General features: G+C 41.9%; 1 protein-coding gene across 1 annotated transcript in view; it reads right to left on the bottom strand.

The window, feature by feature from the left end:
- Window positions 1-23265, bottom strand: part of ARMC1 (armadillo repeat containing 1) — a 35483-nt gene that overhangs the window by 4478 nt on the left and 7740 nt on the right. Inside the window, exons 3-4 of the mRNA XM_040994967.1 lie at window positions 16278-16369; window positions 3578-3767 (exon numbers count right to left, since the gene is read on the bottom strand). Of these exons, the coding sequence (XP_040850901.1) occupies window positions 3578-3767; window positions 16278-16369 (282 nt within the window). The remainder of the gene's footprint in view (window positions 1-3577; window positions 3768-16277; window positions 16370-23265) is intronic.

The following is a 23265-nucleotide window of genomic DNA, read 5'->3' as shown; positions in this document are numbered from 1 at the left end:
AGATGGCTCAAGTCAGGAGCTCCTGACATCCACATGTGAGACCCATATGCAGTTAAAACTTCTGGCACCAGTCTGGCCCAGTCCTGCTTGCTGTATTCCAGTTGCAGAGTGAATCAGTGGATGGAAGATATCTCTCTGACACTCTAAACTTTCAAATTAGTAATTTCTAAAATTTAAATAAAAAGGGACCTAGCAGGGTAGCCTACCGGCTCAAGTTCTCACAATGTACACACCAGGATCCCATATGGACACTAGTTCTAATTCTGGCACCCTGCTTCCCATTCAGCTCCCTGGTTGTGGCCTGGGAAAGCATTCGAGGATGACCCAAAGCGTTGGAAACCTGCATGCATGTGGGATACCCAGTAGAGGCTCCAGGCTCCTGGCTTCGGATTGACTCAGCTCTAGCCATTGTGGCCACTTGGGGAGTAAATCATCGGACAGAAGATCTTCTCTGTCTCTCCTCCTCCCTGTATATCTGCCTTTCCAATAAGAAATAAATAAATAAATAAATAAATCGTTTAAAATATAAAATAAAAAAGTTCAATTCTGGAACCATACTACCTAGATTCAAATTCTGGCTCATCCTTTCATTTTCTCCACTATGTGGCTGGGATGCATTATTTAACCATTGTAAAACTCAATTTCCCATTCTACAAAAGTAAGACAATGACATACCTCTTAGTGTTGATTATCAAATCAGATAATCAATGGAATATACTTATCTTTAGTGCCAGCTTATGCCATCGAAAATGTTGACCAACAAGACAGTACAGTGCAAGAATTAACTTGCTAGTATTCTTTTTGTGTTTTAGCAATCACATTATTCCTGTATACTGGCCTATATTTTTATGAGTGCTTAATCGAATCTCATTATTTGGTTTCTGCTATGTTTATAAAGCAACTATATTCTCAGTCACTAAAGTTAGATGATACTAGAGATATTTAAATATCTTATTATCCTGATCAACCAATTTATATTTATCACAACATGCTTCCTAAAAAATTCACATGATCCAAGTTCCAGGTTCAATAAGACAGCTGTTAACTTCCTTGGCTCTGTCACAGATAATACGCATAAGGAAGGCTTCTTCTCACACTTAAAAGTGTACTTCAAAAAGTCAGTGGAAATGGGACTAAAAACTAAGATTTGATGCAAAAAAAATTTTTAATTAATGCGTAATTTTTACTGTGGTATGCACTTTCTATAAACTTATTATACAGACCCCTTCTTAACATATAAAACCCTAAATCCTAAGGCCTCTGCATCAAAACACTACAACCAAAAGCTGTGGATGACCATTTTAACAGATCTAGCCCGGGTAAAGGGATATGTGACTTTCTGACAACTGCCACTGCTAAATAACTTATCATTGCGCAAAATAACTTCAGGACTTCCAATTTCAGTCAACATGAAGTACCAAAAACCACAGTTACCCTCCAGCATTAACTAACTAAATATACTAACTAAATATAGCAGGAGCTGTTATGTCGGAGTTAAGACCCAGCACGTTAGACCATGGTTACTCCATTTCCAATCCTACTACCTAGGATTTTCCCAGTCCTGTGGCCTGGGAAAGCAGTCGAGGACAGACAAAAGCCTTGGAACCCTGCACCCACGTGAGACCTGGAAAAAGCTCCTGGCTTCTGGCTTCAGACTGGCTCAGTTCTGACTATTGCGGTCACTTGGGGAGTGAACCAGTGGACAGCTCTCTCCTCTCTGTAAATCTGACTTATAATAAAAAAAATCTTAAAAAAAGATACATGCTAATCAAAAGAAACCTAAAGTGATATTATATATATAAAACAAAGACAATACAAGGTTCAATGCAGTACTCTCCCGGCTCAAGTCCTTGCCTTGCATCTGGCAGGATCCTATATGGCCACTGATTCTAATCCCAGCTGCTCCAGTTCCCTTCCAGCTCCCTCCTTATAGCCTGGGAAAACAGCAGAAGTCTTGGGAACCTGTACCCACAAGGGACGGTTGGGGAGGCTCCTGGCTCAAGGCTTCAAATAGGATCAGCTCCGCCATTGCGGCAACTTAAAGAGTGAAGACCAGCGGCCAGAAGATCTTTATCTCTCCTTCTCTCTTTCCAATAAAAAAAAAATCTTTAAAAAAAACATAGGCACTATAGAATAAATTCAATAGGAATCAGATATTATATAAAATTACTATCATATTTTATACTATTTATACCAGTACAGTCATCTGGCACTTAACTTGGCTTTTAACTACAAATTCAATTTCTTTAACAGATACAGAGCTACTCTGATCATCTCTCTGATAATCTCCATCGTTCAAAAATTTTCCCTACTTTATCATTATCAACCTCATTGCGACAGTTATTTAAAATGTTCATTTTTAGTCCTTTTAATATTAAAGTCTGTAAAATCTACAATAATGTCCTCTCACATCTGACATCAATACTGTTTTGCACGTCTGATATCTATTTTTGCTTTTGCTCTTCTGCTTGCTTTCACTTTAATTTGCTCTTCTTTCCTAGTTTCTTAGAGTGGAAGCTTAAATCGCTGATTTGATTCTTTTCATCTTTTGCAAATATTTAAACATTTGGCGCTAATAAATTTGCACACTACAGTGTGTCAGGTGCTTCACACAAATTTTGGTGTTATACTTTCACAATTAATCAGTTCACAGTGCTTTCTAATTTTTCGTCTGATTTATTCACTAACTCATATGGACTATTTTAAAAAATTAAGTTGTTAGATTTTGAGAGATTCTTCCAGGCTACTCTTCTGTTACTAATTCCTAGTTTTCCTTCATTATGCTCAGAGAAACTATGGTTTTAATCATTATAAACTTATTCAGTCTTTTTTTTTTTAAGATTTTATCTATTTTATTGAAGAGACAGATCTAAAGAGAGAGAAATAAAAAAAAAGAAAGATCTTCCAACCACTGGTTTGCTCACCAACTGGCCGCAACGGCTACAGCTAAGCCGATCTGAACCCAGGAGTTTCTTCCAGGTCTCCCGTGTGCGTGCAAGGTCCCAAGGCTTTGGGCTGTCCTCTACTGCATTCACAGGGCACAAACAGGGAACTGGAAGGGAAGTGGAGCAGCCAGGACACAAACTGGCGCTCAGTTGGGATCCTGGCAGATGCAAGGTGAGGACTGGGCCACCAGGCTGTCGTGCCAGGTCCAAACTAATTCAGTCTTATTTTACGGCTCACACAATTATCTAGCTTAGTGAATACTCCACACACATGAAAAGAGTATTACTATCAGATTAAGTCGACTGATAGTATTATTCAAGTATTTAATATCCTTACTGATTTTCCATATGTTTCTTGTATTAATTCAGAGTGCTGTTCTGAATTATGGATTTAACTCTAATTATGGATTTCTCTATTTCTCCCTGAATTTCTGTCAACTTCTGCTACATATATTCGGAGGCTCTATTATTACGGGTCTACATACTTGAAATTGTTACGTCTTCTGAGTAAATGACTCCTTTGGCTTAAAGTGAGTACAAATACTCTTACAGTTAGCAGGTGACACTGCAGAAACAAGTTGACATGATTTCTCTAGTTTCTCTTATGTATAACATGTTTGGAGAACTCTCACCGTGTCATCAAGACCATCTATATGCAAAACCACTGTTTTGGCACGTTTGTTTGTAGTTCCCAGAAAAAACTGAGCTTTCCTTCGACGTGAATTCATTTCATTGAAGCTATCACCATCTGCCATATTAGAGGACTGAAGAATGTCATAGATTTCAGAGGCCAGAAGTTTTGTTTCTCCTGGAGTTGTAGTTCTGAAAAAGCAAGACATACAAATAGATAAATTAGTGTTGTCATTTCTACTCATCCTGTAATTTTATTTCTCAACTTTAAGAAGCCTTATTTTCTTCACCTTAAAAGTAATACAAATTAAACCTAGAATAACCAATAATGTTTTTTTAAAAAAAGGATCTTGTATATCACAGCCCTCTAATTCCACTGAGATCTCAAACCAATCACTACAGTGACATAAAAAAAAAATGTACTAGAAATCATTAATTAAATAGGAAACGAACAAGATCACGCTATAACATGTCCTTGAATTATCACTAACATAGACCCTCAAACAGAAAGTACCCTGATCCTCCAAAAGACACAATATATAAAAATCCAAAAGGAGAAAATAAATTGGGATAAGAAACTTTTAGTGCATTCTTTCCTTAATTTGTATTTTCATATCTTTTATAAAACATATAAACATGTAAACTCAACAAGCTAACTCTCCACCTTCAAAGCACTGGCAGATTTATGTCCCAACTGCTCCACTTCAGGTCCAGCTCCCTGCTTATGACTTGGGAGAGCAGCAGAGGATGGCCCAAGTCCTTGGGATCCTCTACCAACATGGAAGACTCAGAAGAAACTCTAGGCTTTAGATCGGCTCAGTTTAGCTCCAACCACTGTAGCCATTTGGGGAGAGAACCAGTAAATTAAGTTCTTTCCCTGTTTCTCCTTCTCTCTGTAAATCTGCATTTCACGTACAAATAAAAATGCTTCAAAAAATGGGACATACTTTAAATATACAGATATAGAGATAGAGATATAAATCAAGAATGAGTAGTAGTACCTGTATGTACCTAGACAAAAAAAAAAAAAAAACTGAGGTAAAATGTTAAAATTTGGAGAACACCATATGCTGGAATTCTGTCTGTTGTCTTTCAAAGTTTTCTGTAGGTCAGACATTATTTCCAAACAGAGCTTTTAAAAAAAACTAAGAAAAAACATAAAGAAATGATGTGTATGTTTTCATCTACAAAGACTTCCGAAAGGACACACCACCATTTATTAAAGCTTAATAACTGTTTTAAAATCAAGATCTTTGCCTGCAATGCCAACACCCCACAGGTGTGTCAGTTTGAGTCCCAGCTGTTCCACTTCTGATCTTCCTAATGACCTGAGAAATCAGCAGAAGATGGCCCAAATGCGGGATACCCAGAAGAAACTCCTAGTTTCCAACTTTGGCCTAATTTAGGCCTAGCTATTACAGCTATCTGGGCAGTGAACCAATGAATGGAAGATCTCTCTGACGTTCTTCTTTCTCCCTGTAACACTTTCAAATGGATAAATCTTATAAAAAGAGACAGAAAAAAAAAAAAAACAGAGAGAAGATAGAGAGAAAGGGGAAGAGACAGGGAAAAGAGACAAATGGAGGGAGAGAAAAACTTTAGGGGCTGGCCCTCTGCCTTTCAGCACCAGGATCCCATATAGGCTGTGGTCCCAGTCCTAGCTGATCTACTTCCCAGCCAGCTCCCTGCTTATGGTCCAGGAAGGCAGCAGAAGATGCTCCAAAGCCTTGGGACTCTGCAACCACAGGGGAAACCCAGAGGAAGCTCCAGACTTCTGGCTTCAGATCAGATGAGCTGTTCTTACAACCATTTGAGGAATGAATCAAAGAACAGAAGGTTTCTCTCTGTATTTTCTGTCTCTCCTCTCTAAATTTAAAAATTTGCCTTTAAAATAATAAATAAATAAATAAATAAATCTTTCCGAAAAAAAGAACTTGAAAGAGCAGGCATTTGGCACAGTAGTTAAGACACTGCTGGGCCCGGCAAGGTAGCATAGTGGTTAAAGTCCTTGCCTTGTACACGCTGGGATCCCATATGGGCACCGGTTCTAATCCTGGCAGCCCTGCTTCCCGTCCAGCTCTCTGTTTGTGGCCTGGGAAAACAGTCGAGGACAGCCTAAAGCTTTGGGACCCTGCACTTGTGTAGGAGACCCAGAAGAAGCTCTTGGCTCCTGGCTCCTGGCTTCGGATTGGCTCAGCTCCAGCTGTTGCGGCTGCTTGTGGACCCTCAGATGGAAGATCTTCCTCTCTGTCTCTCCTCCTCTCTGTATATCTGCCTTTCCAATAAAAATAAATAAATCTTAAAAAAAAAAAAGGCACTGTTAGGGCTGTCCACAGTCCTTACCAGAATGCCTGTCTCTGCCTCAGATCCAGCTGATAGGAATATCAGGGGAAACCCGTGCAGACAGCAGCTAAGAGTCCATGTACTCAGAGGCCCGCCACTCATATGAGAAACCCAGCTTGAATTCCAGGCTCCTGGCTTCAGCAAGGACTAGCCCCAGCTGCTGGGGGCCGTTGAGGAGTGAGCCAGAAGATTAACATCTTTCTATCATTCAAATAACAATAAAATTTAAAAACTTTTAAAAACCAGAACCTTAGCAGATCCTCAGATGAAATTAAATATTTCAAAGTTGAGATCACATACTTTACTCAAATGGTTTTCTATAGTGTAACCTGGTTAGATATCCATAAATGGTTTAGGAAGTACAGCTTGGGGCAGATACTGGGCACTTGAGAGACCTCCAGTCCTTATCCTGGATTCAATTTCTGGCTCAGCTCCCAGTTCTGGTCTCCCAGCAGGCAGCAGGTGATGGCTCAAGTAGTTGGGTCCCCGTAATCCAAACTGGACTGGGTTTCAGGCTCCGAACTCAGCCCTGACTGTTGCAGGTATTTAGGGGAATAGACCACTAGATAGAAGATCTGTATTACCTCCAATAAATATAAGGGAACTTTAAAAAGAGAGAGAAATTCAGGGCCCGGCGCGGTGGCGCAAGTGGTTAAAGGTCCTCGCCTCGCACGCCCGGGATCCCATATGGGCGCCGGTTCTAATCCCGGCAGCCCCGCTTCCCTTCCAGCTCCCTGCCTGTGGCCTGGGAAAGCAGTCGAGGACGGCCCAAAGCTTTGGGACCCTGCACCCGCGTGGGAGACCCGGAAGAGGCTCCTGGCTTCGGATCGGCATAGTATCGGCCCGTTGCGCTCACTTGGGGAGTGAATCATCGGACAGAAGATCTTCCTCTCTGTCTCTCCTCTCTGTATATCCGCCTTTCCAATGAAAAAATAATAAAAAATAAATCTTTAAAAAAAAAAAAAAAAAAAAAAGAGAGAGAAATTCAAATATCAATTAACAAAGATCTTAAACTGGATCTAAAGTTATAAGCTACCATCTTAAAAATTCTTTTTCAGAAAGGGATCTAAGACTAAAAATATAATATAAAAGGTTATATCCTTTAATAGGACGCTTTATTTATAGAAGAGACTAAAATTGGAGTATCATATCAGAGTCATTCTGAGTGACAGAGAAGTGAAATTCTTTTCACAGTTACGAACTAAAGTAACAACTGATTTGAAAGCAACCTAATTGTCAATCTCTAAGCACCAATTTGACCTTAAGCAAAAACTATTGAACGCCTGTCAAAATTTCAGCAAAATTCTCTAGCAAAATATGTGATGGCAAATAAGCAACAAAAATTTAACACGCAGAATTTTCTCTAAATGACATTCTCTTCTGGTTGCCAAGGGAAGGAAAAAACATTTCTCTTCCCACTCCTGTGTTTGGTTTCGTCACTGAACACTGCCAGATGTAAGGCTCTTCAGTTAATAAGGTAACATCCTTTCACAGATTTTCTTTTTTTTTTTTAAAGACTTATTTATTTTTATTACAAAGTCACATACACAGTGAGGAGGAGAGGCAGAGAGGAAGATCTTCCGTCCGATGATTCACTCTCCAAGTGACCATGGCCGGTGCTGCGCCGATCCGAAGCCGGGTACCAGGAACTTCTTTCCAGGTCTCCCATGCGGGTGCAGGGTCTCAATGCAGTGGGCCATCCTCGACTGCTTTCCCAGGCCACAAGCAGGGAGCTAGATGGGAAGTGGAGCTGCCAGGATTAGAACTGGTGCCCATATGGGATCCTGGGGCGTTCAAGGTGAGGACTTTAGCCACTAGACCACGCCGCCAGGCCCTCACAGATTTTCTTTATTCTCAAGTCTTTCTGAAATGTAAAAATATTCTTCTGGTATTTCCTCAGTGGCCTGGTTTTCAGTTAACTCAGTACTTGGAAACAGAGAGAGGCTGCTCTGATCTGAAAGTTTGTTTCTAATTGCATGCTGACTGCCTGCTATCATTGAATAGTGGCAACAGAGGAAGCAAGTATAGCATCTAATATCCATCTCTCAAGATATTGTTTGCCGAGGTGATTATACATGAAAGGGATACTAATTAATTCCTAAATCTGTCCACTCGGAACTGTGAACAATCAGTCTGAATCTGCTAATAAGGACACCAAAATGCAACCTAACGTCTAAAGAACACAGCCACTATGCACTGTAAACAGACGAAAATCTGGCCATTTCTGCTCGGCACAGGACTAGCCTAAAAATTAATCCTTGGGCCTGGCGCCGTGGCCTAGTGGCTAAAAGTCCTTGCCTTGAACGCCCCGGGATCCCATATGGGCACCGGTTCTAATCCCGACAGCTCCACTTCCCATCCAGCTCCCTGCTTGTGGCCTGGGAAAGCAGTTGAAGACGGCCCAAGGCTTTGGGACCCTGCAGCCATATGGGAGACCTGGAAGAAGTTCCTGGATCCTGGCTTTGGACCGGCATAGCATCAGCTGTTGCAGTCACTTGGGGAGTGAATCATCAGAGGGAAGAGCTTCCTCTCTGTCTCTCCTCCTCTCTGTATATCTGACCAATAAAATAAATCTTAAAATAAATAAATAAATAAATAAATAATCCTTGAGGTCTCCTGTGATGCCTCAATTGTCTAATCCTCTTCTTGCAAGCGTCAGGATCCCATATGGGCACCAGTTCATGCCCTGGGTGCTCCTATCCAGCTCCCTGCTTACAGCCTGGGAAGGCAGTGGAGGATGGATGAAGTCCTTGGATCATACACAACCATGGGAGATCCCAAGGAAGCTCTGGAGTCAGGAGCTTCAGCTCAGCTGAGCTCTGGCTCAGCTCCAGCTGCTGTGGTCATTTGGGGAGTGGAACCAGTGGATGAATTATCTTTCTGTCTCCCCTTCTTTCTGTAAGTCTGATCCACGTTTCCAATAAAGATGAACACTTTTATAAAATTGTTACAGAAGTATGTAATCAAGTTCAACATATGAATAAACTAGCTCTACAGAAGCATCTACATTAGATTAAAACTTTCCTAGTTGCAGGGGAACTAAAATGTGAATTAAATGGTTAAAGACAGTTAACTGTAACACCCGAGGAACAATAATAATGCAAAAAGGGTGAGTATCTGACCTTAAGATCAAAATGCTCAGAGCCCTTTTTGGAGTGTGAGGGTTCAACAGCTCCTTTGGCTGTTGATTTTAGCTTCTTGCTAACGCAGACCCTGGAAGGCAGCAATATAAGCTCAAGCAGCTGGGCCCCTGCCACCAAGGAGGCTCCAAGCGTCAGCTCAGCCCAGTCCCATCCACTGAGGGCATGTGCTCAGGCAATGGACCAGCACATGGAATCTCTATTCTACTCTCTGTTTTTGCTCTTCAAATAAACTTAATTCTTGAAAACATAGTCCACTATTTTAAAAAATGCACCTTATGCAACTTAGATAACACTGTAGGATTCACAACACATTGTTCACACATTCTCCCACTGGTCCCTCATATGCACTACAGTTGTTACTCTATAGACACATTGAGGGTCAGAGAGATTATCTGTTTCAAATCATAACTAGCGTTCATTCTTTTTCTTTTTTCTTTCCTTTTTTTTTTTTTTACTAATAATGGAATGGAATGCAACTCGAACCAAAGGCAAGGATTAACACAACTGGTATTGCTAATATATTGTTATTTAATCCTAACTAAACAACAGAATAAAAGTTAAGTAAAAACTTTAGTTTTTAACTTGCTATTTCCAAAGATCAAGGCATCTCAGAACCACTGTATCAGGTAGTGGACCATGAGAAAAAATATTTATGTAATCTCTAAAAAAGATTAATAAAACAAGAAAAAATTAAATATTAATCCAGAAGCTAAGAACATTAAGAAAATAATGTATACTGTCTTGGGAGTCAGTTTTGATCATTCTACCTGGATATAACAATTTATAACATTTGAACATTCTAGAACATTTGAGCTCAGTCAAGCCAAAGAAACTACAAGACAAATTTCAAGTAGAATAAATAAATGGTAGCTTATTGTCATTTCAAAGGTAGCCATATCTTGCATAAGAGCAAGATTCAAAATAAACAGCCTTTTTTACTTCCAGACACTACAGAACTATCAAAGCACCTGATCTTCCATTACTAGCCTTTGATCAGGAAATAAGGTTAAGCAAAAAAAAAGCCCCAGAGACAACACAGTTAAAGGACTTCAGTTAAGTCACTTGGCCTGTTTTCCCCATTGACCAAACTAAGCCTATGTCTGCTAAGCTTATCTTAAAAAGTTGTACACAAAAATTCAGAAGGTGTACATTAAAAGATTTGATTGATTACCTATCTATCTATTATTTGGGAGACAGAAAAAGACCACAAGAAATACTACCTGCTGGTCCGACCTAATCCACTCCCCCATGTGCGTGGCAGGAATACAACTGGTGCCTGTGAACTTGACTGGATGGAAGCTGTGGTCAGAAGCACACCAACATGGGTGTGGACGCCTTAACCACTTGCCTAGACACCCAGTCCCAAACATGAAAATCTTAATCCATGAAAATGTAAAACCCTACAACTAAAAAATACTCATTTGTCAAAAGTCTAATCAGTGTGTAACAGGGTAAACAAGTTTAAACAATCATTAGCCAGGGTCAAGCAGAGAGGGCACATTCCAGAAAACAGTAGAGGACAGGCCGACGGCAGAGGGGCACCTGGAGATGATGGACATGGGAAAGCAGTGGAGACAACGGTGTGGTGCTACAGTGAGCAAATGTCCCAGCGACACTCAGTGAGCAGCGAACTGAACTCCACCGGTAGCCAGGTGGGAAGGGGAGTTCACCAAGAGCTCAGCTGGTGAACCCGGGCAAAGAACTGCCCATCCTGCTGATTTGTTTGATTCAACAAGGAGCAGAGGCAGAGCAGTATACTCCAAACAGGCAGTACGGGAACAGGGTGATTTCACAGCCCAGACTCCCAGCACTGCAGCAGGGGGCACCATTTCGTATAGGGAGGCAGGAGATACAAAACTCCACAAGTGGCACACCAAGGGCATTTTGTACAGGGTGCCAAAGGCTATGTGCATGTGCTGAGCTGGGCAAACTCACCTCCAGGTCAGTGCATTGCACTTGTCCCACGGGCAAAATAATACAAATCTGGCACCCTACGGACAAAACAGGTCAATGTGGCCCTCAGAACTAACAGTCAGCAGGTTCGTGCATGATCAGCACCACCAATAACCTAGTTAATTAGAACAAATGATTTCTACCTGATCCTGGCAACACAAGTGGGAGAAAGGCTGAACAAACTGTGATCACAGAAAGTGGAGAGTGGTGAGCCAAGACTTTGGAGACCATGGTGGAAGCCTAACACAATGCGCCAGACCTGAAACTCACTGGAGGGAGTGACACAAGTGACTGAGAACAAAAACCTGGGTACCAAACACATTAAGTAAAATAAATCAAAATGTAGACCTGGGGGTGACAAAACTTAGAAACTTGCCCTAAGGAGAAGAATCTGATAACCAGAAGTACAATGACCATAAGCAAAAGAAGAGACAAAGGCGCAATGAATTGCACTGAAGACTCCACTGCAAAGGAGCAAAAGCCTTTGCAAACCTCAGAGTTCAGTGAATAATACATCGAGCAAATGGGGAATACAGAATTCAGAATGCATAATAAAGCTTCTTACTAGCAATGAGAAGCACATGCAGGAGTTCAAGGAATTTAAGGACTACGACACGCAAGAAATAGCAATGCTAAAACCATAAGAAGCTAAAACATCAGAAATGATGGATGCAACAGGGCAAATTAAAAATTAAGTGGAACGTCTCAATAGAAGGAGGCAACAGGAAGAATCTTAGAATTGGAAGATATTTCTGTCACAATTTTGAAAGATTCAAAAGGCTACCGTTGGAGCTGGGTAAGGCTAAAAAAAGTACTCAAGAATTAATGGACACTATTAAAAGTCCAAATATTAGAGTCACGAGGGTTCCAGAAGGTACAGAAAGAGAAGCTGGGTTTAAAGATGAATTCAATGAAACAATAAATGAAAACTTCCCTAATCTGGAGAAAAAATTGGGAAACAACATCCAGGAGGGGCACAGAACTCCCAACAGTGTTGACCAAAAGAGATGTTTGCCATGACACATGATAATCAAGCTCTCTTCAATCGAACAAAAGGAAAAGATCCTTAAATGTGCACATGAAAAACATCAATTGGCCTATGCAGAAAGGGCAATCAGACTCACAGCTAACCTCTCACAAGAAACTCTACAAGCAAGAAGAGAATAGAGTGACATATTCCAGAGTCTAAAAGAAAAAAATTGTTGGCCCAAAATAACATACCAAGCAAAGCTTTCTTTTATCTTTGAAAAGGAAATAAAACTCTTCCACAGTAAAGGAAACCTAAAAGAATATACCTCTTCCAGACCTGCCCTACAAATGATACTTAAAGATGTTCTCTTGACAGAGAAGAGGATTAGCACCCATCAAAACCAAAGGCAAGGGCCCAGCGCCATGGCTTAGCAGATAAAGTCCTTGCTTTGCACGTGCCCGGATCCCATATGGGAGCCAGTTTTAATCGTGGCAGCCCTGCTTCTCATCCAGCTCCCTGCTTGTGGCCTAGGAAAGCAGTCGAGGATAGCCCAATGCCTTGGGATCCTGCATCCATGTGGGAGACCTGAAGGAATTTCCTGGCTCCTGGCTTTAGATCAGCACAGCACAGGCCGTGGTGGTCACTTGGGGAGTGAATCACTGGATGAAAGACCTTCCTCTCTGTCTTCCCTCCTCTGTATATCTAACTTTGCACTTCCACGGAAGGGCATAAAACTAGGACATCAGCTGGGGTGGAATGGGGTGTGGGACAGACTGGACCACTGCTACACATACTGGCAAACCAGGGTAGGGGGAAGGCCTGGTGAGGGTTATTGCAGGTCGCTCCAACTAGGCTGCAGCTTCCACTGGTTTATGTGAGGGTCAAGTATGTGCTGGGCAGAACCAGGTTGGACTGCAACACCCATTGATTTCAGTGGAAGTTGGGATTTGCAACCACCAGCTGATCAGGGCGATGGACTGTGCCAGGCCTTGTACTTGCTAGCACATACAAAAATCTGGTTTGAGAACGCCTCAGACAAAGTTTCTTTGGAAATCTCCCCAGTCAAAATGCTGGACTCAGAACTCCAACCAAGAAAAGAGAGAAGACAGAACAGGTCAACCAACCATCTCAGCTATGATGGACTATGTCAATCAGTGGATTCTTCAAGGACCTCATAGTGCTTGGAGTGGCCAGATTGGCAGTGATTCATAACTGTTGAAATATCAAAAGCACTTGAGCAAGAACCTCAGAACATACCCTTCATCCGGGACCTGGAGAAGGTGGGAAATTGGGTGGGCCTTCTCCCTTAATACCCCCCTTTAAACATGAAGGAAACAATATGGAAAAAATACTAGTCTTACCCACTTTCCTGTAGCACTTGAACCTTTTTACCCTAATTAACTATGTAAATCAAAGAAAAATATTACAAAAAAAAAGAAAATAAATAAATAAATAAATAAATCCAAAGAGAAAAAAAAAACAAATGCAAATGCAAAGAACATCGCAGTAAAATAACAACAGAAGAGTAAATCAATGAACAACCCATTGCTAAAATGACAGGACCAAACTACCACCCATTCATATTAACCCTGAATGTAAATGGCTTAAACTTATCAATCAAACATCATAGATTAGTAGACTGGATCAAAAAACAAAACCCATCTTTCTATTACCTAAATGAGACACATCTCACCAACAAACATCAGTAGAAACTATATCTCATGGATTGTGATGCTTTGGTTTTTATTTTTTGTTTCTTGAAAACGCTTTTTTTTCTCATATTAAATTCTTCAATGACTCAGATCATACAGGAGCATCATTTTCTGCAAGAAGGTTCCTGCTTTTCTTTTTCATTTCTTCAACAACACATTAGTCATTCAGCAGCATGTTACTTAACTTCATGGTATTGTAAATTTCTAATTTTCTTCCTGTTGTTGATCTTGTTTTGTAGCTTTTCATTTAAGGGGATGCACAGTAACTGTGTAATGGAGACTGTCACATCCAGATGTGAGGATACAATGCAGTATGCATCTCTCCTTCCAGATCAAAGATGGACTCCCCATGAAACTGTTAAGTATATCTTGACAACAGGATGCTGGACACTCTGGACACTCACACCCACAATGATGGACTGATGACTCTTTATGAAGGACTATACCATTGTAATGTAGCAGAAATCAGTGTGTTGGGGGAGGGGATTTGGGAAGAAACGAAAATCCAAGAGCCTACAGAATTGTATCATAAACTAATACTCATTTCTAAACTGGGGAAAAATCAAATTAAATGGTTCCAAGTCCTTGAGAAACCACACAATGATGTCCATGAAAACCTTACCAAGTCTTCTGAATTGCTATGGCCCCAGGGAAGGTTCTTTTGTACCAAACCAGGATGCAATAATCAAAACAATTTCATACCATATTTTGGCATCATACAATGCCAAATGGAATATATTTATCTGTGAGAAAATGACTCAGTTTCTATATACTTTATAAAATCTCACCAAACACAGGACTTTTCTTTTTTAAAAAAAAAATAAAGGGGCAGGTGCTGGTTCAGTGGCGTAACAAGCTAATCCTCCACCTGTGGTGCCAGCATCCCATAATGACACGAGTTTGAGCCCCTGCTACTCCACTTCTGATCATGCTGATGGCCTAGCCAATTAGCAGGGGATGGCCCACGACCATGGGTCCCTATATCCACGTGGAAGATCTGGAAAAAGCTCCTGACTTCTAGCTCGAAATCAGCCCAGTTCTGGTCATTGTGAAGATTTGCGGAATGAAGCAACAGACAGAAGATCTCTGTCTCTCCCCCTCTCTCTGTAACTGTGCATTCAAGCAAAATAAAGATTTTTTTTAAAGACTTATTTATTGTATTTGGCAGGCAGATTTACTTGAGAGGAGAGACAGAGAGATCTTAAATCCACTGGTTTATTCCCCAAATGGCTGCAATGGCTACAGCTGAGCCAATCAGAAGTCAGGAGCTTCTATCAGGTCTCTCTCACACATGTGCAGGATCCCAAGCACTAGGATCATGCTTTGCTGTTTCCACAGGCCAGAAGCAGAGAGCTGGACAGGAAGCGGAGCAGCCAGGACACAGACTGGCACCATTATGGGATGTCACCACCACAGAGTGGAGGATTAGTTGAGTCATGGTGCAAACACCAAAATAAATAAATCTTTAAAAATATATCAATATCAAAGGCCCAGCACAGTAGCCTAGTGGCTAAAGTCCTCGCCTTGCATGGGCCGGGATCTCCTAAGGGTGCCCCTGTAGCCCCGTTTCCCCTTCCAGCTTCCTGGTTGTAGCCTGGGAAAGTAGTCGAAAACAGCCCAAAGTCTTAGCACCCTGCACCGTTGTGGGAGACCTGGAAGAAGCTCCTGGCTGCTAATTTAGGATCAGCTCAGCTCAGGCCGTTGTGGGGGCTTGGAGAGTGAACCAGCAGACAGATCTTTCTGTATATCTGCCTTTCCAATAAAAATAAGTGAATTTTTTTTGGAAAAAAAAAAATAATAATAACAAGGCCCAGTGTGGTAGCTAGTGGGGCTAAAGTCCCTGCCTTGTACACCCAGGATCTCATATGGGTGCTGGTTCACAGCCTGGCTGCTCCACTTCCCTTTCCGTAAAAGCAGCAAAAGATAAGCCAAGTTCCTGGGCACCTGTCATCCAGGCTCCTGGCTTCAGACCCATCCAGTTCTGAGAAGTAGATGGAAAATCTCGGTAGGCTGAGCCGCTGTTTGTAGCACCAGCATCCCCCGTGGGCACCAGTTTGTGTCCCAGTTACTGCACTTTCCACTAGGATCCTTGCTTATGGTCTGGGAGAGCAGCAGACTTAACTCAAGTTCTTGGGCCCCTGCACCCACGATGGAAACCTAGAAGACACTCCTGGCTCCTGATTTCTTGCTTCAGATCAGCCCAGCTCCAGCCAGTGTGGCCATCTGGGGAATAAGCCAACAGACAGTGATCTGTATGACAGAGAGAGAGTATGTGTGAGGCCCGGAAGAGGCTCCTGGCTCCTGGTTTCAGATTGGCTCAACCCCGACCGTTGTGGCCACTTGGGGAGTGAACCAGCACACAGAAAATCTTCCTCTCTGTCTCTCCTCCTCTTTGTATATCTGAATTTCAAATAAAAATAAATAAATCTTAAAAAAAATTTTTTTGGGACACATAACCCAAATAACCCACAAAAGCATATTAGAATCAAAATTGCAATAAAATTCTATATTAACAATTCTGTATATAATTAACACAGTCCATTTCTCTGTTGTAATAGGAAACACTATCTACTGGACTTACTTTTGTATAACATTTTGCAAGCTCAACATCATACCCAATTCTCCTTTCATCTTCTCTCTGTTCGCGCGGCATTCTGCCAAGTATCGCAGAGCCTACAGCAAGAAAATCAATACATTAATTTACATGTCCACAGTGCTAAATTTACTTATTGAAAAAGAAAAAATAAGAAAAATCAAGTTTTTGTCTTTTCTAAAAGATTTCCAATAATTTTGAAGTTTGGCCACCTCTCCTTTTAACAAACTATTCAGCTCGTTTTAACAAGATATTCAGTGGCCGCTAGTATCCATACAGGCACCAGTTACAGCTTCCGATCCAACTCCCTGGAAGAGTAGTGAAAGACAGTTCAAGAACCTGGATCCCAGCCACTCGCGTGAGGTGGAAGTTGCTGCATCCTCCCTTTCACTACTGCGGCTACTTGAGGAATGAATCAGTAGATAATTTTTCTGTCACTATGCCTTTCAAGCAATAGCAAAAACCAGAACAAAACAGAAGGATCCATTTGAAAGGCATTTTAACAGAGAAAGCGAGAGAGCTTGCATCTTCTGTTCATTAGCCCAAACGGCCTCAGAAGCCCAGAACTACATCCTGCTCTCCCCATGGGTGGTCAGGGCCCAATGACTTGAGCCATCCTCTGGCGCTTTCCCAGGTACAGCAGCAGGTAGCTGGCTACAGGCAAATAGCTGGGACTCAAACCAGCACTTGCTGTAACAACACTTGGAGCTGTTAAACGTACATGTTTATCGGGCCAGCATTGTGGAACAGTGAGTAAAGCTGCCACTTGCAATGCTGGCATCCCAATGGGCACTAGTTTAAGTCCTGACTGCTCTGCTTCTGATCCAGCTCCCTGCTAATGTGCCTGGGAAAGCTGTGAAAGATGACCTTTGTAGTACTTGGGCCCCTGCACCCACACGGAAGACCTGGAAAAAACTCCCAACTCCTGCTTTAGGATGGGCCTGGCTCCAGCAGCTACAGCGATTTGAGTAGTGCACCAGCAGATGAAAGATCACTTCCTCTTTCTCTGTAACGGAGTTTAAAATAAATACATATATATATATATATATATATATATTATTTTAAAGTATATGTTTAGGGTCCAGCACAGGAGCCTAGTGGCTAAAGTCCTCGCCTTGAACATGCCAGGATCGCATATGCTGGTTCTAATCCCAGTGGCCCCACTTCCCATCCAGCTCCCTGCTTGTGGCCTGGGAAAGCAGTTGAGGGTGGCCCAAAGCCTTGGGACCCTGCACCCATTTGGGAGACCCAGATGAAGCTCCTGGCTCCTGGTTTCAGATCGGCTCAGCTCCAGCTGTTGCTGCCACTTGGGGAGTGAATTATTAGACAGAAGATCTTTTGCTCTATATATCTAACTTTCCAATAAAAATAAATAAACTCTTTTTAAAAAGCACATGTTTACTATTTTTTAAAGATTTATTTAGTTTTATTGCACAGTCAGATATACAGAGAGGAGGAGAGATAAAGATCTTCTGTCCAATGATTCATTCCCCAAGTGGCCCCAATGGCTGGAGCTAAGCCCATCCAAAGCCAGGAGCCTGGAACTTCATCTGGGTCTCCCACGCAGGTGCAGCAACCCAAGGCTTTGGGCCGTCCTTCACTGCTTTCCCAGGCCACAAGCAGGGAGCTGGATGGGAAATGGAGCTGCCAGGATTAGAGCTGGCACCCATATGGGATCCCGACACATTCAAGGTGAGGACTTTAGCCACTAGGCCATCATGCCAAGTCCCATGTTTACTATTTCTTTCACATGTTCTTATGTAGAGACCTCATTTGGCTCCCCACACTCTACACCTAAATATTACTATCTTTAACAGACCTCCCAAACACTTATCATTCACTGAAGATCTTGTACCGCTGAGGATTCTATAACCCAAAATTCTGCCATTTCAGCTCACTGACCTTTCACATTTACCAGTCCTTTACTTTCCATTTGTAAAGTGTCTAGTTATAACTGAAAACATGCCATGGAGGGCACAGTGTTCACGAAGTGGTGCCTCAATGCCATACTCCTAACTATGGCTCCTGACTCCAGCTTATCGCTGCCACACACCCTGGGAGGCAGAGGTGACAATCCGAGCAACGGGATTCCTGTCAACCAATGGCAGAACTGGACTGTGTACCTGGCTCCAGCTTTGGATCTGACCTAGATGCAGTCACTTGCAGGCAACAACAGAAGGAACAAGCTCACTCGCTCGCTCCTGGCTTCCTCAATCTCTCTCAAAGAAAAAAAGAAAGAAAGAAAGAAGCAAAGGAGGAAAGAAACAAAGAAACAAAGAAAGAAAATGTGCCGTCTTATATCTTCTTTCAACAACTACTCCCAGTATGATATCTACTACAGCCCATAAACAATGAAGTGCTGGACCCAGCGCAGTAGTCTAGCGGCTAAAGTCCTTGCCTTGAATATGCCAGGATCCCATACAGGAGCTGGATAATCCCAGCAGCTCTGCTTCCCATCCAGCACACACAAAAAAGTCTGCATCAAGCAGGTCATAAACATATGTTGAAAAACACTACTAAAAGTCTCAGAAAGAAGACTCAGCATGGTGGCCTAGCAGCTAAAGTCCTCGTCTTGAACACGTCCATTGGGCACAAGTTCTAATCCCGGATGCCCCGCTCGCTTCCCATCCAGCTCCCTGCTTGTGGCCTGGGAAAGCAGTAGAGGATGATCCAAGGCCTTGGACCCTGCACCTGTGAGGGAGATCTGAAGAAGTTCCTGGTTCCTGGCTTCAGATATGCTCAGCTCCAGCCATTGTGACCATTTGGGGAGAAAAACAGCAGATGGGAGATCTTTCTATCTCTCCTTCTCTCTGTAAATCTGTCTTTCCAGTAAAAAAAAAAAAAAGTAAAATTAAGTAAAGTAAAAGTAAAATAACATAATTTCAAACAAGGTGAATTAAAAAGTTTCAGAACAGGACAGGAACAGTAATCTAGTGGCTAAAGTCCTCGCCTTGCATGTGCAAGGATCCCATTTGGGTGCCGGTTCTAATCGCAGCTGCTCGACTTCCCTTCCTGCTCCCTGAAAATCTTGTACCACTGGGCCTGGGAAAGCAGTTGAGGATAGCCCAAAGCCTGGGGACCCTGCACCCATGTGGGAGAACCGGAAGAGTCTCTTGCCTTCTCCAAAATAAAAAAAAAAAGCATTAGAGAGGAACAAAGATAAAAATTTTCTCATTTTTCTCATTAAAAATTATACAAGTCTGAAGACTGTGTAGCAGTATCTTTAAAAGTACTGGAGGAAAGTATCATTGCTTTATAAGAAATGTCAAAGTTTTTCAGGCAAGGAAAAAACTGTATCAACACAAATCTATATTTATGGACCCGGCAGCAAGGCCTAGCAGCTAAAGTCCTCACCTTGAATGCGCAGGGATCCCATACGGGCGCCGGTTCTAATCCCAGCAGCTCCACTTCCCATCCAGCTCCCTGCTTGTGGCCTGGGAAAGTAGTTGAGGACAGCCCATAGCCTTGGGGCCCTGCACCACTGTGGGATAGTTCCTGGCTCCTGGCTTCGGATCGGCATAGCACCGGCCGTTATGCTCACTTGGGGAGTGAATCATCGAACAGAAAATCTTCCTCTCTGTCTCTCCTCCTCTCTGTATATCTGACTTTCCAATAAATAAATAGATATTTTTTTTAAAAGTCTATATTTATATAACGGGACCAAAAAAACACCAGAAATATGAGACTATGTATATAAGACATAAAAATTTTTTAATCTTTTTAAAAGATAATTATTTTAGCTAAAAACTGCACCATAGATGTTTAAATACACATAGATGCAAAATGAATGATTTTTTTTTATGTTGTTATCTCTTTTTTTTTTCTTTATTGCTTACATTGCATTATGAGACATAGTTCTATAGGTACTGGGATTCCCCCGTACCCCTCCCCTAACCCTCCCGAAGCAAAATGAATGATAAAAATAGCACAAAGGATGGAGGGAAAACGGAAGCACACCGATACATAGCACATGCAGTGCACAACTGGTTTAAAAAGTAGGTTGTCAAAAGTTAAAAACATGCATTATAAAACCTGCTGCAACCACTAAATAAGTTAAAACAAAAGGGCGCACTAGCAATAAGACTACAGTGATAATAAAGCAAACTACAAAACCACCATCCCTGACATGCCTCACTGAAAGATTCATGCCTTGGGAATCCTGTACTATCTGGCAGCTCCAGCCCTCCGTGACTCACCTGCCCTTCCCATTCAGCCTAGCATTTAATCTATTATTTCAGCCCCTCTTGCTAAGCACCTTGCGTAAGAGATCAGCCCGACTTACAGGGCTAAGTATCATTGCTGGACAGATCAGCAGGACTGATGGGGTAGAAGAGGATCAGTATTACACCAACTCAGTATTGCCAAACTAGTAAGTCCCTCTTTTACTTACCATTTTTTTCAGTCAGCAGCCTTTCTTATTTTCTATACTCACAATAGCCTTTTCAAACTTCTCTTGCTGCAAGTCTTGCCTTCTGAACTCAGATATATTCAAATCTAATCTATTAAAAAGATTTGTGGAGCTGGCACTATGGTTCAACAGGTTAATCCTGCACCTTCAAGCACAGGCATCACTTAAGCGCGCCAATTCATGTCATGGCTGCTCCACTTCCAATCCAGCTCCCTGATTATGGACTTGGGAAGCAGAGGAGAATGGACCAAGTCCTTTGGATCCTGCACCCACCTGGGAGACCTGGAGAAGAGTCCTGGCTCTTGGCTTTGGATAAGCTCAGCTCTGGCCATTATAGCCATTTGGGAAGTAAACCAGCAGATGGAAGATCTCTGTCTTTTCTTATCTGTTTTAATTCTCCCTTTCCAATAAAAACAAATCTTTAAAAAAATTAAAAAAAAAAAAAGACTTCCTTCATGCTAACTAAAGACCAACACACTCCTTCTCATCCTTATTGCATTTCTTACTGAAGCAGGAGCCAAGTAGGAGTCAATCAATTTTTACTACTGTTCGTATCTTAGAGCAGTGTGTTTTTCCTGTTAAGCTCCACTCTGTGAAGGTAAAATACAAAATTCACAACATACAGTTTAATTTTCTAAAAAGCAAAGCAATGTATTTTTTGTGTGTGAGCAAATCCGTGCTATTACCAATTGGGGAAATTTACCCTGAGTCCTTAAGTAAAGGACAGTGAATAAAACTTTTAATACACTAATTTTCTTTTATATTATTTATATGATAAAATGTTTAGATCACAGTGATATGATTCCCAGACTCTGACTCAGTTTCAATAATTATCTAGATTCACCCATCTCTCCTGTCCAGAATTACATGATAGTATTTTATTGTAAGTCTCAGAGAAGACTTTCATTTGTAAATATTAGTATATCCTAAAAACCTCATTATTTAAAAATAAGTACAATGACAATAGTATTTTAATATAATGTAAAAATAATGATTCTTCAATATCATCTATTGATTGATCTATATTTATTTCATTCTTTAAGAAATATTTATGGCTAACTTATTTAAATCAGGCTTACATATGACATGACACAAAAGCCTTCTGATCTACACAGTCACGACAACCCTGCTCCACTCCAATTCCCTTTCTTTTTCACTGATACTGTTTTAGGAAATGAGGCCTAATCACCTGTGTTGTTCTTAGATACATTTCTCCAGCTCCCATGTAACAAAATAGCTTCTTCTGCATCACCAGCTAAGATCCTACATATTTTCCCCTTTGCCTTTTTTTTAAAAGATTTATTTTTTTATTGGATAGTCAGACACACAGAGGAGGAGAGACAGACAGGAAGATCTTCCATCACTGATTCACTCCCCCCGCAGCTGCAATGGCCAGAGCTGAGCCAATCTGAAGCCAGGAGTCAGGAGCTTCTTCCAGGCCTCCCACAGGGTGCAGGGTCCCAAGGCTTTGGCGCCGTCCTCAACTGCTTTCCCAGGCCACATGCAGGGAGCTGGATGGGAAGCGAGCGGGACTGCTGGGATTAAAACCAGTGCCCATATGGGATCCTGGCACACGCAAGGCGAGGACTTTAGCCACCAGGCTACCGTGCTGGGCCTCCCTTTACCTATCTCCTTACCTTCTCTTTTTACCTTGTATAGAAGATGCACCGTGTCAACTAACGAATGGGCAAACACTATGTGGTATATCACAATGGACATGCCACATATAACCCCAAAACAAATAGTGAAATATGTCATAGTAAGGAAATATGTCATATATTTATATTTATATCGAGAGACACGTTGCAATAACAATAAATAAATCTTTTTTAAAAAATGAAGAAAAAAAGGAAGAAAGCAAAACAACAAACCATGTACATTTGTGAAAATGGCGACACACACATGTTTGTGCATAAAGAAACACAGACAAGACTGGCAGCAATTTATCACTGTTGAACTGTCAAAAACCACTCGAGCAAGACCCTCGGATCATGCCCCACCTGGGGGACCTGGGATGGGTGGGAGGCTGAGTGGGGCTTCTCCCTTTATCTTCACCTACCCCAGATACAGAAAAAAAGAGAATGTGGAAATAACAGTCTTACCCACTTTCCTGTAGCCCTTGAACCTTTGTGCCCTAATTAGCCATGTAAAGATTGTCAAAAAAAAAAAGGGAGGTGGGGTGGGAATCCAGTTTTCTAAACTTGGTGAGAGTGTCACAGACCTGAGACTCCATCAGCTGCAGAATTATAGGGGGAAAAAAAAGAGAGAGAGAGAAAAAAAGACATACAGGCCTGGGGCCAGTGTTGTGGTGTAGAAGTTAAAGGTGCTGGTGGCACTAATATCCCATATGGATGCCAGTTCAAGTCCCAGATGCTCCACCTCCGATCCAGCTTCCTGCTAATGGCATCTGGGAAAGCAGCAGAGGACGCCCCATCTTCCTTTATCCACACCGAAGACCCTGGACCAGCAGAGCTCCAGCAGCTGAAGCCACTCAGGAGCGAAGCAGGGGACAGAAGAGCTCCCCTCGCTCTCTTTACTCTGCCTTTCAAATACATACGTATATCTTAA

The sequence above is a fragment of the Ochotona curzoniae genome, unplaced genomic scaffold (assembly GCF_017591425.1).
Source record: "Ochotona curzoniae isolate NIBS_2020 unplaced genomic scaffold, NIBS_Ocur_1.0 contig_1071, whole genome shotgun sequence".
In the NCBI taxonomy this organism is placed as follows: Eukaryota; Metazoa; Chordata; class Mammalia; order Lagomorpha; family Ochotonidae; genus Ochotona; species Ochotona curzoniae.
Note: the sequence above shows the minus strand (reverse complement) of the source record. Positions and strands in the feature narration are given on the sequence as shown.